Here is a 19,320-nt window from a genome sequence, read left to right as displayed (position 1 = left end):
AACAGCTGTGCTGGAATGAGAACAATATGGCTGTCAGTCCTGATGGAATGTAGCTGGAGGATGAGGGTTAATGACCTGAATGGTTGGTAGTGGAAAAACACAGGAAGAAGAGAGATCCTGATACAGAAAGACACAGGAAGAAGAGAGATCGTGATACAGAAAGACACAAGAAGAAGAGAGATCCTGATACTGAAAGAAAGAATGAAGAGAGATAGTAGTACAGAAAGACACAGGAAGAAGAGAGATCAAGATACAGAAGGACACAGGAAGAAGAGAGATCATGATACAGAAAGACAGGAAGAAGAGAGATTGTGACAGAGAAAGACACAGGAAGAAGAAAGATCATGTTTCTGAAATCAGTGGAGCATCTTGTAATGAAAGTATAAAGATATCCAAGGTTAGGAAGCAAGAGTAGTGATGTGTTGGAGTTTAAAGTGGTGATGGTGTTGGATGAGACCACAGGGCCTCACTTACTCTGTGTGGAACAGTTGATTCTAGCAGTGCCTGGTAGAGTCTCAGTACCCAGGATCTTCTGTCCAGAACTGTTCACACACCAACAGTAACCTACCAGAATTGGACATGTTAATAACCTGTTACATAGACAATATTTACACATTTTACAGTAAGAGATTTAATTGTCACGTTCAATTGAATTGGATAATTTACTGTGGGCTTGTATGAGTGTGTGTGTTAACCTGTAGAGCCGGAACATTGCTCAGGGGTGTATTGTCCAGCGACATCACACGTAGGGATGAAGGCTCCAATTAGGCCATTTATCACATCATCTCTAGCACGCTCACAGGGGGTCTTGGATCGGATCGTAGCATCTGGATACAGGGAACATACATTGTAATACTGACATAACATAACAATGATGGATATACATTCTGGAATCATGGACTGCATCCTATATGGGACCCTGTTCCCCTTTGGGCCCTGGTCAGGAGACTGCATCCTATATGGGACCCTGTTCCCCTTTGGGCTCTGGTCAGGAGACTGCATCCTATATGGGACCCTGTTCCCCTATTGGCCCTGGTCAAGAGACTGCATCCTATATGGGACCCTGTTCCCCTTTGGGCCCTGGTCAGGAGACTGCATCCTATATGGGACCCTGTTCCCCTATTGGCCCTGGTCAGGAGACTGCATCCTATATGGGACCCTGTTCCCCTATTGGCCCTGATCAGGAGACTGCATCCTATATGGGAGCCTGTTCCCCTATTGGCCCTGGTCAGGAGACGGAATCCTACATGGGAGCCTGTTCCCCTATTGGCCCTGGTCAGGAGACTAATACCTACATGGGAGCCTGTTCCCCTATTGGCCCTGGTCAGGAGACTGCATCCTATATGGGACCCTGTTCCCCTATTGGCCCTGGTCAGGAGACTGCATCCTACATGGGACCCTGTTCCGCTTTGGGCCCTGGTCAGGAGACTGCATCCTATATGGGACGCTGTCCCCTATTGGCCCTGGTCAGGAGACTGCATCCTATATGGGACCCTGTTCCCCTATTGGCCCTGGTCAGGAGACAGCATCCTATATGGGACCCTGTTCCCCTTTGGGCCCTGGCCAGGAGACTGCATCCTATATGGGACCCTGTTCCCCTTTGGGCCCTGGTCAGGAGACTGCATCCTATATGGGACCCTGTTCCCCTTTGGGCCCTGGTCAGGAGACTGCATCCTATATGGGACCCTGTTCCCCTATGGCCCTGGTCAGGAGACTGCATCCTATATGGGACCCTGTTCCCCTATTGGCCCTGGTCAGGAGACTGCATCCTATATGGGACCCTGTTCCCCTATGGCCCTGGTCAGGAGACTGCATCCTATATGGGACCCTGTTCCCCTATTGGCCCTGGTCAGAAGACTGCATCCTATATGGGACCCTGTTCCCCTATGGCCCTGGTCAGGAGACTGCATCCTATATGGGACCCCGTTTCCCCTATTGGCCCTGGTCAGAAGCAGTGCCCTATACTGAATAGGAAGCCATTTCAGATGTACATTTCTGAAATCTTCAGTTGTTGCTTCACTCCTTCAGAGATCTTCAAAGGTCTTCACTGGGTCTTTCTCTCTCTGTCCTGCCGGTGAGTTAAAATCTACCTCTCCCTCCTCTACTTTTTAAGGACCCGTCCAGTCAGAACACTCCCTCTGGATCCCCGCACAGAGAGTTGGAGGTCCGAAATGGGGGCGATTAGTGCAGAAAAAATACAAGAAATTAAGAAATAGTTGTTGAAGCAACAGCTGTGCTGGAATGAGAACAATTTGGCTGTCAGTTCTGATGGAATGTAGCTGGAGGATGAGGGTTAATGACCTGAATGGTCGGAAGTGGAAAAACACAGGAAGAAGAGAGATCCTGATACAGAAAGACACAGGAAGAAGAGAGATCGTGATACAGAAAGACACAGGAGGAAGAGAGATCGTGATACAGAAAGACACAAGAAGAAGAGAGATCATGATTCTGAAATCAGTGGAGCATCTTGTAAAGAAAGTTTAAAGATATCCAAGGTAGGAAGCAATAGTAGTGATGTGTTGGAGTTTAAAGTGGTGATGGTGTTGGATGAGACCACAGGGCCTCACTTACTCTGTGTGGAACAGTTGATTCTAGCAGTGCCTGGTAGAGTCTCAGTACCCAGGATCTTCTGTCCAGAACTGTTCACACACCAACAGTAACCTACCAGAATTGGACATGTTAATAAACTGTTACATAGACAATATTTACACATTTTACAGTAAGAGATTTAATTGTCACGTTCAACTGAATTGGATAATTTACTGTGGGCTTGTATGAGTGTGTGTGTTAACCTGTAGAGCCGGAACATTGTTCAGGGGTGTATTGTCCAGCGACATCACACGTGGGGATGAAGGCTTCAATTAGGCCATTTATCACATCATCTCTAGCACGCTCACAGGGGGTCTTGGGTCGGATCGTAGCATCTGGATACAGGGAACATACATTGTAATGTGGACATAACATAACAATGATGGATATACATTCTGGAATCATGGACTGCATCCTACATGGGACCCTGTTCCCCTTTGGGCCCTGGTCAGGAGACTGCATCCTATATGGGACCCTGTTCCCCTATTGGCCCTGGTCAGGAGACTGCATCCTATATGGGACCCTGTTCCCCTATTGGCCCTGGTCAGGAGACTGCATCCTATATGGGACCCTGTTCCCCTATTGGCCCTGGTCAGAAGACTGCATCCTATATGGGACCCTGTTCCGCTTTGGGCCCTGGTCAGGAGACTGCATCCTATATGGGACCCTGTTCCCGTTTGGGCCCTGGTCAGGAGACTGCATCCTATATGGGACCCTGTTCCCCTATGGCCCTGGTCAGGAGACTGCATCCTATATGGGACCCTGTTCCCCTTTGGGCCCTGGTCAGGAGACTGCATCCTATATGGGACCCTGTTCCCCTTTGGGCCCTGGTCAGGAGACTGCATCCTATATGGGACCCTGTTCCCCTTTGGGCCCTGGTCAGGAGACTGCATCCTATATGGGACCCTGTTCCCCTTTGGGCCCTGGTCAGGAGACTGCATCCTATATGGGACCCTGTTCCCCTTTGGGCCCTGGTCAGGAGACTGCATCCTATATGGGACCCTGTTCCCCTATTGGCCCTGGTCAGAAGACTGCATCCTATATGGGACCCTGTTCCCCTATTGGCCCTGGTCAGAAGCAGTGCCCTATACTGAATAGGAAGCCATTTCAGATGTACATTTCTGAAATCTTCAGTTGTTGCTTCACTCCTTCAGAGATCTTCAAAGGTCTTCACTGGGTCTCTCTCTCTCTGTCCTGCCGGTGAGTTAAAATCTACCTCTCCCTCCTCTACTTTTTAAGGACCCGTCCAGTCAGAACACTCCCTCTGGATCCCCGCACAGAGAGTTGGAGGTCCGAAATGGCGGCGATTAGTGCAGAAAAAATGCAGGAAATTAAGAAATAGTTGTTGAAGCAACAGCTGTGCTGGAATGAGAACAATATGGCTGTCAGTTCTGATGGTATGTAGCTGGAGGATGAGGGTTAATGACCTGAATGGTCGGAAGTGGAAAAACACAGGAAGAAGAGAGATCCTGATACAGAAAGACACAGGAAGAAGAGAGATCGTGATACAGAAAGACACAGGAGGAAGAGAGATCGTGATACAGAAAGACACAAGAAGAAGAGAGATCATGATTCTGAAATCAGTGGAGCATCTGTAAAGAAAGTTTAAAGATATCCAAGGTTAGGAAGCAAGAGTAGTGATGTGTTGGAGTTTAAAGTGGTGATGGTGTTGGATGAGACCACAGGGCCTCACTTACTCTGGGTGGAACAGTTGATTCTAGCAGTGCCTGGTAGAGTCTCAGTACCCAGGATCTTCTGTCCAGAACTGTTCACACACCAACAGTAACCTACCAGAATTGGACATGTTAATAACCTGTTACATAGACAATATTTACACATTTTACAGTAAGAGATTTAATTGTCACGTTCAACTCAATTGGATAATTTACTGTGGGCTTGTATGAGTGTGTGTGTTAACCTGTAGAGCCGGAACATTGCTCAGGGGTGTATTGTCCAGCGGCGTCACATGTGGGGATGAAGGCTCCAATTAGGCCATTTATCACATCATCTCTAGCACGCTCACAGGGGGTCTTGGGTCGTATCGTAGCATCTGGATACAGGGAACATACATTGTAATACTGACATAACATAACAATGATGGATATACATTCTGGAATCATGGACTGCATCCTATATGGGACCCTGTTCCCCTTTGGGCCCTGGTCAGGAGACTGCATCCTATATGGGACCCTGTTCCCCTATTGGCCCTGGTCAGGACACTGCATCCTATATGGGACCCTGTTCCCCTTTGGGCCCTGGTCAGGAGACTGCATCCTATATGGGACCCTGTTCCCCTATTGGCCCTGGTCAGGACACTGCATCCTATATGGGACCCTGTTCCCCTATTGGCCCTGGTCAGGAGACTGCATCCTATATGGGACCCTGTTCCCCTATTGGCCCTGGTCAGGAGACTGCATCCTATATGGGACCCTGTTCCCCTTTGGGCCCTGGTCAGGAGACTGCATCCTATATGGGACCCTGTTCCCCTTTGGGCCCTGGTCAGGAGACAGCATCATTTACATTTACATTTACATTTAAGTCATTTAGCAGACGCTCTTATCCAGAGCGACTTACAAATTGGAAAGTTCATACATATTCATCCTGGTCCCCCCGTGGGAATTGAACCCTGGTCCCCCCGTGGGAAATGAACCCACAACCCTGGCGTTGCAAGCGCCATGCTCTACCAACTGAGCAACACGGGACCGTGTATCCTATATGCATCCTATATGGGACCCTGTTCCCCTTTGGGCCCTGGTCAGGAGACTGCATCCTATATGGGACCCTGTTCCCCTTTGGGCCCTGGTCAGGAGACTGCATCCTATATGGGGCCCTGGTCAGGAGACTGCATCCTATATGGGAGCCTGTTCCCCTTTGGGCCCTGGTCAGGAGACTGCATCCTATATGGGACCCTGTTCCCCTATTGGCACTGGTCAAGAGACTGCATCCTATATGGGACCCTGTTCCCCTATTGGCCCTGGTCAGGAGACTGCATCCTATATGGGACCCTGTTCCCCTATTGGCCCTGGTCAGGAGACTGCGTCCTATATGGGACCCTGTTCCCCTATTGGCCCTGGTCAGGAGACTGCATCCTATATGGGACCCTGTTCCCCTATTGGCCCTGGTCAGGAGACTGCATCCTATATGGGACCCTGTTCCCCTATTGGCCCTGGTCAGGAGACTGCATCCTATATGGGACCCTGTTCCCCTTTGGGCCCTGGTCAGGAGACTGCATCCTATATGGGACCCTGTTCCCCTTTGGCCCTGGTCACGAGACTGCATCCTATATGGGACCCTGTTCCCCTATAGGCCCTGGTCAGAAGCAGTGCCCTATACTGAATAGGAAGCCATTTCAGATGTACATTTCTGAAATCTTCAGTTGTTGCTTCACTCCTTCAGAGATCTTCAAAGGTCTTCACTGGGTCTCTCTCTCTCTGTCCTGCCTGTGAGTTACAAATCTACCTCTCCCTCCTCTACTTTTTAAGGACCCGTCCAGTCAGAACCCTCCCTCTGGAACCCCGCACGGAGAGTTGGAGGTCCGAAATGGCGGCGAGTAGTGCAGAAAAAATGCAGGAAATTAAGAAATAGTTGTTTAAGCAACAGCTGTGCTGGAATGAGAACAATATGGCTGTCAGTTCTGATGGAATGTAGCTGGAGGATGAGGGTTAATGAACTGAATGGTCGGAAGTGGAAAAACACAGGAAGAAGAGAGATCCTGATACAGAAAGACACAGGAAGAAGAGAGATCGTGATACAGAAAGACACAGGAGGAAGAGAGATCGTGATACAGAAAGACACAAGCAGAAGAGAGATCCTGATACTGAAAGAAAGAATGAAGAGAGATCATAGTACAGAAAGACACAAGAAGAAGAGAGATCATGATTCTGAAATCAGTGGAGCATCTTGTAAAGAAAGTTTAAAGATATCCAAGGTAGGAAGCAATAGTAGTGATGTGTTGGAGTTTAAAGAGGTGATGCTGTTGGATGAGACCACAGGGCCTCACTTACTCTGTGTGGCACAGTTGATTCTAGCAGTGCCTGGTAGAGTCTCAGTACCCAGGATCTTCTGTCCAGAAATGTTCACACACCAACAGTAACCTACCAGAATTGGACATGTTAATAACCTGTTACATAGACAATATTTACACATTTTACAGTAAGAGATTTAATTGTCACGTTCAACTGAATTGGATAATTTACTGTGGGCTTGTATGAGTGTGTGTGTTAACCTGTAGAGCCGGAACATTGCTCAGGGGTGTATTGTCCAGCAACATCACATGTGGGGATGAAGGCTTCAATTAGGCCATTTATCACATCATCTCTAGCACGCTCACAGGGGGTCTTGGATCGGATCGTAGCATCTGGATACAGTGAACATACATTGTAATGTGGACATAACATAACAATGATGGATATACATTCTGGAATCATGGACTGCATCCTATATGGGACCCTGTTCCCCTTTGGGCCCTGGTCAGGAGACTGCATCCTAAATGGGACCCTGTTCCGCTTTGGGCCCTGGTCAGGAGACTGCATCCTATATGGGACCCTGTTCCCCTTTTGGCCCTGGTCAGGACACTGCATCCTATATGGGACCCTGTTCCCCTATTGGCCCTGGTCAGGAGACTGCATCCTATATGGGACCCTGTTCCCCTATTGGCCCTGGTCAGGAGACTGCATCCTATATGGGACCCTGTTCCCCTATTGGCCCTGGTCAGGAGACTGCATCCTATATGGGACCCTGTTCCCCTATTGGCCCTGGTCAGGAGACTGCATCCTATATGGGACCCTGTTCCCCTTTGGGCCCTGGTCAGGAGACTGCGTCATATATGGGACCCTGTTCCCCTATTGGCCCTGGTCAGGAGACTGCATCCTATATGGGACCCTGTTCCCCTTGGGCCCTGGTCAGGAGACTGCATCCTATATGGGACCCTGTTCCCCTATTGGCCCTGGTCAGGAGACTGCATCCTATATGGGACCCTGTTCCCCTATTGGCCCTGGTCAGAAGCAGTGCCCTATACTGAATAGGAAGCCATTTCAGATGTACATTTCTGAAATCTTCAGATGTTGCTTCACTCCTTCAGAGATCTTCAAAGGTCTTCACTGGGTCTCTCTCTTTCTCTCTCTGTCCTGCCTGTGAGTTAAATTCTACCTCTCCCTCCTCTCCTTTTTAAGGACCCGTCCAGTCAGAACCCTCCTTCTGGAACACCGCACGGAGAGTTGGAGGTCCGAAATGGCGGATATTAGTGCAGAAAAAATGCAGGAAATTAAGAAATAGTTGTTTAACCTGTTAAAGCTGGGGGCGCTGTTGTCACTATTTATGGTAATCGTGTAATTTTTGAAACGGCTTCCTACAAAATTCTTGATCGTACAATATGCATATTATTATTATTATTATTGGATAGAAAACAGTCTATAGTTTCTATAGGAGTTGAAATTTTGTCTCTAAGTGGAACAGAACCCATTCTACAGCAATTTCCCTGACATGGAGTCAGATTTCAGAAATTTTGGCCACTGTTCTGGAGTCAGTTTTAAGGCCAATGTTATTCCTATGAGTATACGGACACTGCTTACGTCTTCCCCTGGATGCCTTTACATGATGACGATTTGAATGGGGTCGATTGCGCAATCACAGGCACTATAAATTAAAAAACCCTGTAGCTAGGAACTCTTTTCCAGCTGCGTCATTCGCGTGGAGGACACCGACCCGCACTTGTTCCAAGCATTAGTGTTGGGAGTAATCTTTCTCCGGTCATGTTAAGACTCGTTATAGGAGTTAAAAACATCATAAGGTAGTTAATTTAAAGCGTTTTATAGCAATTTATATCCGTTTAGTGCGATTTTGGGACATTTATTTCTGAGACGCTGTGAATCTCTGGGCACGCTTCCAGTTCATCCCGAACGCAGTTGGCATTTCCACATGGCAAGAGGACAGCTTTCCACCAAAAGACGATTAGACCCAAGAAAGGATCCTTTGCCCAAGATACTGATGGAAGAACAGCTCAAAGTAGGACATTTTTATTATGATAAATCGTGTTTCTGTCGAAAAATGTTAGTGGCTTAGGACGCCATTTTTTTTGACTTAGCTTCGCTTGGCGCAAACTGTATTGAAAAGTAAGGATAATTTAAAAAATGTAATTCCGCGATTGTATTAAGAATTAAATTGTCTATCAATCGCTGTCCACCCTATATTTTTTAGTCACGTTTATGAGTATTTATGTATACGAGTAGATCACTGTCTAATATGGCGCACGGACATTTTCTCACCAGCTGGGCTACATTTCCCATTGTCTAACCATGATTTTGGTGGCTAAATATGCACATTTTCGAACAAACTGTATATGTATGTTGTAATGTGATGTTACAGGGGTGTCATCTGAAGAATTCTGAGAAGGTTAGTGAAAAAAATAATATATTTTGGCGATGTTTACGTTATCGCTCTCTTTGGCTAGAATCAATGCTGGGGTAATGTTTGCACATGTGCTATGCTAATATAACGATTTATTGTGTTTTCGCTGTAAGACACTTAGAAAATCTGAAATATTGTCTGTATTCACAGGATCTGTGTCTTTCGATTAGTGTATGCTGTGTATTTTTACGAAATGTTTGATGATTAGTAGTTAGGTAAACACGTTGCTCATTGTAATTATTCTAGTCCATTTGTGACGGTGGGTGCAATTGTAAACTATGCCATCTACCTGAAATATGCACATTTTTCTAACAAAACCTATCCTATACCATAAATATGTTATCAGACTGTCATCTGATGAGGTTTTTTCTTGGTTAGGGGCTATAAATATCTTAGTTTAGCCGAATTGGTGATAGCTACTGGTGTTGGTGGACAAATAAAAGATGGTGGATTATGCTAATGTGTTTTTAGGTAATAGATTTACATCTTTACATATTGTGTCTTCCCTCTAAAACATTTTAAAAATCGGACATGTTGGCTGGATTCACAAGATCTGTGTCTTTACATAGCTGTATTGGACTTTAATGTGTGAAAGTTAAATATTTTAAAAAAATATTTTTTTGGAATTTGGCGGCTCTGCCTTTTCAGTGGGGGTGGGGGGGGGGTGTGCCGCGAGCGGCACCCTGGTCCTAGACAGGTTAAGCAACAGCTGTGCTGGAATGAGAACAATATGGCTGTCAGTCCTGATGGAATGTAGCTGGAGGATGAGGGTTAATGACCTGAATGGTTGGTAGTGGAAAAACACAGGAAGAAGAGAGATCCTGATACAGAAAGACACAGGAAGAAGAGAGATCGTGATACAGAAAGACACAAGAAGAAGAGAGATCCTGATACTGAAAGAAAGAATGAAGAGAGATCGTAGTACAGAAAGACACAGGAAGAAGAGAGATCAAGATACAGAAGGACACAGGAAGAAGAGAGATCATGATACAGAAAGACAGGAAGAAGAGAGATTGTGACAGAGAAAGACACAGGAAGAAGAGAGATCATGTTTCTGAAATCAGTGGAGCATCTTGTAATGAAAGTATAAAGATATCCAAGGTTAGGAAGCAAGAGTAGTGATGTGTTGGAGTTTAAAGTGGTGATGGTGTTGGATGAGACCACAGGGCCTCACTTACTCTGTGTGGAACAGTTGATTCTAGCAGTGCCTGGTAGAGTCTCAGTACCCAGGATCTTCTGTCCAGAACTGTTCACACACCAACAGTAACCTACCAGAATTGGACATGTTAAAAACCTGTTACATAGACAATATTTACACATTTTACAGTAAGAGATTTAATTGTCACGTTCAATTGAATTGGATAATTTACTGTGGGCTTGTATGAGTGTGTGTGTTAACCTGTAGAGCCGGAACATTGCTCAGGGGTGTATTGTCCAGCGACATCACACGTAGGGATGAAGGCTCCAATTAGGCCATTTATCACATCATCTCTAGCACGCTCACAGGGGGTCTTGGATCGGATCGTAGCATCTGGATACAGGGAACATACATTGTAATACTGACATAACATAACAATGATGGATATACATTCTGGAATCATGGACTGCATCCTATATGGGACCCTGTTCCCCTTTGGGCCCTGGTCAGGAGACTGCATCCTATATGGGACCCTGTTCCCCTTTGGGCTCTGGTCAGGAGACTGCATCCTATATGGGACCCTGTTCCCCTATTGGCCCTGGTCAAGAGACTGCATCCTATATGGGACCCTGTTCCCCTTTGGGCCCTGGTCAGGAGACTGCATCCTATATGGGACCCTGTTCCCCTATTGGCCCTGGTCAGGAGACTGCATCCTATATGGGACCCTGTTCCCCTATTGGCCCTGATGAGGAGACTGCATCCTATATGGGAGCCTGTTCCCCTATTGGCCCTGGTCAGGAGACGGAATCCTACATGGGAGCCTGTTCCCCTATTGGCCCTGGTCAGGAGACTAATACCTACATGGGAGCCTGTTCCCCTATTGGCCCTGGTCAGGAGACTGCATCCTATATGGGACCCTGTTCCCCTATTGGCCCTGGTCAGGAGACTGCATCCTACATGGGACCCTGTTCCGCTTTGGGCCCTGGTCAGGAGACTGCATCCTATATGGGACGCTGTTCCCGTTTAGGGCCCTGGTCAGGAGACTGCATCCTATATGGGACCCTGTTCCCCTATTGGCCCTGGTCAGGAGACAGCATCCTATATGGGACCCTGTTCCCCTTTGGGCCCTGGCCAGGAGACTGCATCCTATATGGGACCCTGTTCCCCTTTGGGCCCTGGTCAGGAGACTGCATCCTATATGGGACCCTGTTCCCCTTTGGGCCCTGGTCAGGAGACTGCATCCTATATGGGACCCTGTTCCCCTATGGCCCTGGTCAGGAGACTGCATCCTATATGGGACCCTGTTCCCCTATTGGCCCTGGTCAGGAGACTGCATCCTATATGGGACCCTGTTCCCCTATTGCCCTGGTCAGGAGACTGCATCCTATATGGGACCCTGTTCCCCTATTGGCCCTGGTCAGAAGACTGCATCCTATATGGGACCCTGTTCCCCTATGGCCCTGGTCAGGAGACTGCATCCTATATGGGACCCCGTTTCCCCTATTGGCCCTGGTCAGAAGCAGTGCCCTATACTGAATAGGGAGCCATTTCAGATGTACATTTCTGAAATCTTCAGTTGTTGCTTCACTCCTTCAGAGATCTTCAAAGGTCTTCACTGGGTCTTTCTCTCTCTGTCCTGCCGGTGAGTTAAAATCTACCTCTCCCTCCTCTACTTTTTAAGGACCCGTCCAGTCAGAACACTCCCTCTGGATCCCCGCACAGAGAGTTGGAGGTCCGAAATGGCGGCGATTAGTGCAGAAAAAATGCAGGAAATTAAGAAATAGTTGTTGAAGCAACAGCTGTGCTGGAATGAGAACAATTTGGCTGTCAGTTCTGATGGAATGTAGCTGGAGGATGAGGGTTAATGAACTGAATGGTCGGAAGTGGAAAAACACAGGAAGAAGAGAGATCCTGATACAGAAAGACACAGGAAGAAGAGAGATCGTGATACAGAAAGACACAAGAAGAAGAGAGATCACGATTCTGAAATCAGTGGAGCATCTTGTAAAGAAAGTTTAAAGATATCCAAGGTAGGAAGCAATAGTAGTGATGTGTTGGAGTTTAAAGTGGTGATGGTGTTGGATGAGACCACAGGGCCTCACTTACTCTGTGTGGCACAGTTGATTCTAGCAGTGCCTGGTAGAGTCTCAGTACCCAGGATCTTCTGTCCAGAACTGTTCACACACCAACAGTAACCTACCAGAATTGGACATGTTAATAACCTGTTACATAGACAATATTTACACATTTTACAGTAAGAGATTTAATTGTCACGTTCAACTGAATTGGAGAATTTACTGTGGGCTTGTATGAGTGTGTGTGTTAACCTGTAGAGCCGGAACATTGCTCAGGGGTGTATTGTCCAGCGGCGTCACATGTGGGGATGAAGGCTCCAATTAGGCCATTTATCACATCATCTCTAGCACGCTCACAGGGGGTCTTGGGTCGTATCGTAGCATCTGGATACAGGGAACATACATTGTAATATGGACATAACATAACATTGATGGATATACATTCTGGAATCATGGACTGCATCCTATATGGGACCCTGTTCCCCTATTGGCCCTGGTCAGGAGACTGCATCCTATATGGGACCCTGTTCCCGTTTGGGCCCTGGTCAGGAGACTGCATCCTATATGGGACCCTGTTCCCCTATTGGCCCTGGTCAGGAGACTGCATCCTATATGGGACCCTGTTCCCCTATTTGGCCCTGGTCAGGAGACTGCATCCTATATGGGACCCTGTTCCCCTTGGGGCCCTGGTCAGGAGACTGCATCCTATATGGGACCCTGTTCCCCTATTGGCCCTTTTCAGGAGACAGCATCCTATATGGGACCCTGTTCCCCTTTGGGCCCTGGTCAGGAGACTGCATCCTATATGGGACCCTGTTCCCCTTTGGGCACTGGTCAGGAGACTGCATCCTATATGGGGCCCTGGTCAGGAGAATGCATCCTATATGGGAGCCTGTTCCCCTTTGGGCTCTGTTCAGGATACTGCATCCTATATGGGACCCTGTTCCCCTTTGGGCCCTGGTCAGAAGACTGCATCCTATATGGGACCCTGTTCCCCTATTGGCCCTGGTCAGGAGACTGCATCCCTAATGGGACCCTGTTCCCCTATGGCCCTGGTCAGGAGACTGCATCCTACATGGGACCCTGATCCCCTATTGGCCCTGGTCAGAAGCTATGCCCTATACTGAATAGGAAGCCATTTCAGATGTACATTTCTGAAATCTTCAGATGTTGCTTCACTCCTTCAGAGATCTTCAAAGGTCTTCACTGGGTCTCTCTCTTTCTCTCTCTGTCCTGCCTGTGAGTTAAATTCTACCTCTCCCTCCTCTACTTTTTAAGGACCCGTCCAGTCAGAACACTCCCTCTGGATCCCCGCACAGAGTTGGAGGTCCGAAATGGCGGCGATTAGTGCAGAAAAAATGCAGGAAATTAATAAATAGTTGTTGAAGCAACAGCTGTGCTGGAATGAGAACAATTTGGCTGTCAGTTCTGATGGTATGTGGCGGAAGGATGAGGGTTAATGACCTGAATGGTCGGAAGTGGAAAAACACAGGAAGAAGAGAGATCATGATACTGAAAGACACAGGAAGAAGACAGATCGTGATACAGAAAGACAGAGGAAGAAGAGAGATCGTGATACAGAAGGACACAGGAAGAAGAGAGATCGTGATACAGAAAGACACAGGAGGAAGAGAGATTATGATACAGAAAGACAAAATAAGAAGAGAGATCATGATTCTGAAATCAGTGGAGCATCTTGTAAAGAAAGTTTAAAGATATCCAAGGTAGGAAGCAATAGTAGTGATGTGTTGGAGTTTAAAGAGGTGATGGTGTTGGATGAGACCACAGGGCCTCACTTACTCTGTGTGGCACAGTTGATTCTAGCAGTGCCTGGTAGAGTCTCAGTACCCAGGATCTTCTGTCCAGAACTGTTCACACACCAACAGTAACCTACCAGAATTGGACATGTTAATAACCTGTTACATAGACAATATTTACACATTTTACAGTAAGAGATTTAATTGTCACGTTCAACTGAATTGGAGAATTTACTGTGGGCTTGTATGAGTGTGTGTGTTAACCTGTAGAGCCGAAACATTGCTCAGGGGTGTATTGTCCAGCGGCGTCACACGTGGGGATGAAGGCTTCAATTAGGCCATGTATCACATCATCTCTAGCACGCTCACAGGGGGTCTTGGATCGGATCGTAGCATCTGGATACAGGGAACATACATTGTAATATGGACATAACATAACAATGATGGATATACATTCTGGAATCATGGACTGCATCCTATATGGGACCCTGTTCCCCTTTGGGCCCTGGTCAGGAGACTGCATCCTATATGGGACCCTGTTCCCCTTTGGGCCCTGGTCAGGAGACTGCATCCTATATGGGACCCTGTTCCCCTATTGGCCCTGGTCATTAGACTGGATCCTATATAGGACCCTGTTCCCCTTTGGGCCCTGGTCAGGAGACTGCATCCTATATGGGACCCTGTTCCCCTTTGGGCCCTGGTCAGGAGACTGCATCCTATATGGGACCCTGTTCCCCTATTGGCCCTGGTCAGGAGACTGCATCCTATATGGGACCCTGTTCCCCTATTGGCCCTGCTCAGAAGCAGTACCCTATACGGATTAGGGTTCGTTTCGTCACACGTGGGGACGTAGGCTCCAATTGAGCAATTTAAAGAGTCATGTCTAGCATCCTCACATGGGGTCTTAGGCCGTATCATAGCATCTGGACAGAGGTAACATACATTGTATGTAACCATAACATTGCAGAACAATATACAATTCATGACATACATTCTGGAATCTTGGGGTGCGTCCACTATGTGCCCTATTCAGAAGTAGTTTATACGGAATAGGGCTCCATTTCAGATGTAAGCTAGGTACTTCCTGTCTAAATATTGAAGTCCTACTACTTTTTTAAAAAGGCCTGTGGAGTCAAATTCCAGTTTCTGTGTTTCGTAGAAGAGCTGATGAAACTAAGACTGGAAATTCTATCAGTGTTATTTCCTGATAGTTGCTAGACAATCCAATCATACATCCAGTTGAACGAGCAAACCATTCATATCAGAATACCTGAGTTCAGCATCTAGACACCAATATTCATCTCTGGAACTAGAGGAGTGGCAGGTAGCCTGCTGTTTGAGAGTTGGGCCAGTAGTTCAAATCAGTGAGCTGACTAGTTGATATATCCATCTATGTGCCCTTCTGCAAGGCACAACCTTAATTTCTCCAGTGTCAAGGTAGATAATGTCTGACCTCTCAGAGGGTGTCCCATGGAGAACCGGTTATGAACAGAAACATTACACAATTCACACCTGCGTATTAATACCTACATGTGTATGAAATAGGACAGAGCAACACCCACTAATGTTTTTATTAAAATGTAGGTGAGTAGGTGTGAGGATTGTCACGCTTACCTCCCAGAGCAAAAGCTGTGCTGACAAGCAGAAGGATGGTCAATGTTGCCATGGTGATCGTCTCCTGAGAGAGAGAGAAAGAGTGTAAGATTATTTGAGCATTTTAAATCTGGAATGGCTGTGGGTACTAGAGGAGAGGTTAAGGAAACCAACTGTAAGGTGCAAAACTTAAGCAACTGCCAAAGCAGAAATTTTCAAAACCCAGTACTGAGGTAGTGGTGAGATTTTAATGGGTCTAGGAACGACAGATTTGTACCTTGTCACCTCGGGGATTCGATCTTGCAACCTTTTGGTTACTAGTCCAACACTCTAACCACTAGTCCCCCGACACATAAACCACTGCAGCATAAATCACATATACAAATCACAGGGCTGAAACCCATTCAAAAGAGCGAGGACTACCTCGAATAAATACACAGGAGGAGACCCGAAAACACAAGCGCACAATGATACAACACGGGACCAGACCCGTAATTATCTATGCACAATACAAGTGGCACGAAAGCCAAAACGACAAGGCACAGGTACTCACACGACCAACGACCGATGGACATTGGAACAATAAATCGATAGCCCAATTGAGAACAAAGGGCACAAACATACAATTACTATTCAGGGGAGAATATGTGGACCAGGTGTGGGCAATGACACAGTTCAGTTCCTAGAGGCCGGTGACGTTGGCCTCCGAAACCGGTTCACGGAAAGAGCAACAGTACCGGAGGGATCCGTGACAGAGAGGTTAAGGAAACCCTGTGTAAGCTACAAAACTTATGCAACTGCTAAGGCAGCATTTTCCCAACTCGGTCCTGGTGATCCCAGGTATCATCTCTTCAACCACTTACAATAGCTTCTCCTTGCACACAGGAACATGGATGCTTCCCAAATGGCTTATTATCCCCTATGTAGTGCACTACTTTGGACCAGGGCCCACAGTGAACTAAATAGAGAATTGCTCAGGGCCACAAAGGTAATATGGACCCTTGTCTAAAGTAGCTCACTACTAAGGGAATAGGAGGTCAGTTGGGACATAGACAGGTACAGTATTAGATGAACAGATGTTGAAATCTCACCTTCTGAAGTCTTCAGTTGTAGCTTCACTTCTTCAGAGATCTTCAAAGGTCTTCACTGGGTCTCTCTCTATCTCTGTCCTGCATGTGAGTTGAGTTCTACCTCTCCCTCAACTCCTATTTAAGGACCCGTCCAGTCAGACCCCTCCCTCTATTTTTCTCAATATCTCATCCTTCAACCCTCCACATACTTTCTGTCCAGCCCAAAACCTGCTGGACCTGTCCAACATCTATTTGTTTGACAGGGTTGGGGTCAATTCAGAGTGAAGGTATTCAACTTTTGTACCACATTCATGTGCTGCATATTGGGTCACAATATGGTTATGAAGATACTTAATTCTACCTAATTGAAGCTGATGAAGATGTAGTCTGATGTGCATTACAATGTCTTGGAAACGCAATGACATTTCAGAAGGAGATAAATAATGAGCAGGAAATCCTCTTGTCATCATTGTGATGTCACCAGCTAACTCTGGAATTTTTAATTCATTTGAATGAACTGTGTTCTATTTTAATTAAGTGCCAACCCTGCTGTCTGTCTGTTAGCTAATGATGAGCATTATTCACCCCAAATCACTGTATCAGAGATGGACCACTACACCCCTTAGGGACCCACCAAGGCTGTCCCAAATGGCTTCCTATCGCCTATGATATTGTGCCCTACTTTTGACCAGGGCCCATATGACTTTGGTCAAAAGTAGGGCACTATAAAGATAGGAAGGTGTGATTTGGAACGCTGCCCATGTAATTGAGTACATATGTAACACTGGCTTGTGTTGCTGTTTCTAACCTTATTTTACAATGAATTTAACCAGTCTAGGATCAGCGTGGCGCTAGCGGCACACCCCCCCCCCCCCCCCCCACTGAAAAACCAGTGCCGCGAAATTCAAAAAAAATATTTTTTTAAAATATTTAACTTTCACACATTAAAGTCCAATACAGCTAATGAAAGACACAGATCTTGTGAATCCAGTCAACATTTCCGATTTTTAAAATGTTTTACAGGGAAGACACAATATGTAAAGATGTACATCTATTACCTAAAAACACATTAGCATAATCCACCATCTTTAATTTGTCCACCAACACCAGTAGCCATCACCAATTCGGCTAAACTAAGATATTTATAGCCCCTAACCAACAAAAAAACTCATTAGATGACAGTCTGATAACATATTTATGGTATGGGATAGGTTTTGTTAGAAAAAAGTGCATATTTCAGGTAGATGGCATAGTTTACAATTGCACCCACCATCACAAATGGACTAGAATAATTACAATGAGCAACGTGTTTACCTAACTACTAATCATCAAACATTTCGTAAAAATACACAGCATACACGAATCGAAAGACACAGATCCTGTGAATACAGACAATATTTCAGATTTTCTAAGTGTCTTACAGCGAAAACACAATAAATCGTTATATTAGCTTAGCACATAGCAATTAGCAGCCCAGCATTGATTCTAGCCAAAGTGAGCGATAAAAGTCAACATCGCCAAAAGATATTAATTTTTTCACTAACCTTCTCAGAATTCTTCCGATGACACTCCTGTAACATCACATTACAACATGCATATACAGTTTGATCGAAAATGTTTATATTTAGCCACCAAAATCATGGTTAGACAATGTGAAATGTAGACAAGCTGGTAAAGAAAAAGTCCTTGCGCCACTTAGACAGTGATCTACTCTTATACATAAATACTCATAAACGTGACTAAAAAATATAGGGTGGACAGGGATTGATAGACAATTTAATTCTTAATACAATTGCGTTATTACATTTTTTAATTTATCCTTACTTTTCAATACAGTTTGCGCCAAGCGAAGCTAAGTCAAAAAACATGGCGTCCTAAGCCACTAAAATGTTTCGACAGAAACACGATTTATCATAATAAAAATGTCCTACCTTGAGCTGTTCTTCCATCAGTATCTTGGGCAAAGGATCCTTTCTTGGGAGAAATCGTCTTTTGGTGGAAAGCTGTCCTCTTGCCATGTGGAAATGTCAACTGCGTTCGGGATGAACTGAAAAGCGTGCCCAACTTTTCACATCGTTGCAAAAATAAATGTCCCAAAATCGCACTAAACGGATATAAATTGCTATAAAACGCTTTAAATTAACTACTTTATGATGTTTTTAACTCCTATAACGAGTGAAAAGATGACCGGAGAAATATAACAGGCTAAACTAACGCTTGGAACAGGTGCGCGCCGGTGTCCTCTAGGCTCATGACGCAGCTCCCAAAGAATGACTAGCTTCAGGGTTTTTTCATTTGTAGGGCCTGTGAACGCGCAATCGACCCCGTTGGAATCGTCATCACGTAAAGGCATCCAGGGGAAGACGTAAGAAGTGTCCGTATAGTCATAGCAACGACAGTGCCCTTTTAACTGACTTCAGAAAAGTGGCCAACATTTCTCAAATCTGACTCCATGTCAGGGAAATTGCTGTAGAATGGGCTCTGTTCCACTTAGAGACAAAATTTCAACTCCTATAGAAACTATAGACTGTTTTCTATCCAATAATAATAATAATATGCATATTGTACGATCAAGGATTTTGTGGGAAGCCGTTTAAAAAATTTGCCAAATTAGCATAAATAGTCTAAACAGCGCCCCCATCCCCAACAGGTTAAAGAATCAACTCTTATTGTTTTCCAGAGTTTCCTGGTCT

General features: G+C 45.9%; 1 protein-coding gene and 1 long non-coding RNA gene across 2 annotated transcripts; both read right to left on the bottom strand.

Annotated features, from left to right (window-relative positions):
• Window positions 1-690: 690 nt before the first annotated feature.
• LOC129847820 (thyroglobulin-like) lies at window positions 691-14,170 on the bottom strand. The gene is made up of 11 exons (XM_055915510.1): window positions 14,008-14,170; window positions 12,460-12,591; window positions 12,239-12,328; window positions 10,394-10,525; window positions 10,173-10,262; window positions 6,815-6,946; window positions 6,594-6,683; window positions 4,508-4,639; window positions 4,287-4,376; window positions 2,793-2,924; window positions 691-827 (listed from the first exon to the last, which is right to left on the bottom strand). Exons 1-11 carry the CDS (start codon window positions 14,147-14,149, stop codon window positions 691-693), a joined length of 1,299 nt encoding a protein of 432 aa, XP_055771485.1. The 5' UTR covers window positions 14,150-14,170.
• A 72-nt stretch (window positions 14,171-14,242) lies between these two features.
• LOC129847825 (uncharacterized) lies at window positions 14,243-16,730 on the bottom strand. Its single transcript, XR_008758472.1, has 3 exons — window positions 16,649-16,730; window positions 15,579-15,642; window positions 14,243-14,360 (listed from the first exon to the last, which is right to left on the bottom strand). It is a non-coding gene; the product is annotated as an uncharacterized LOC129847825 (long non-coding RNA).
• Between the last annotated feature and the right edge of the window lie 2,590 nt (window positions 16,731-19,320).

This window comes from Salvelinus fontinalis, unplaced genomic scaffold, assembly GCF_029448725.1.
Source record: "Salvelinus fontinalis isolate EN_2023a unplaced genomic scaffold, ASM2944872v1 scaffold_0957, whole genome shotgun sequence".
Taxonomy (NCBI): Eukaryota; Metazoa; Chordata; class Actinopteri; order Salmoniformes; family Salmonidae; genus Salvelinus; species Salvelinus fontinalis.
This window is presented reverse-complemented; position numbering and strand designations above follow the sequence as displayed.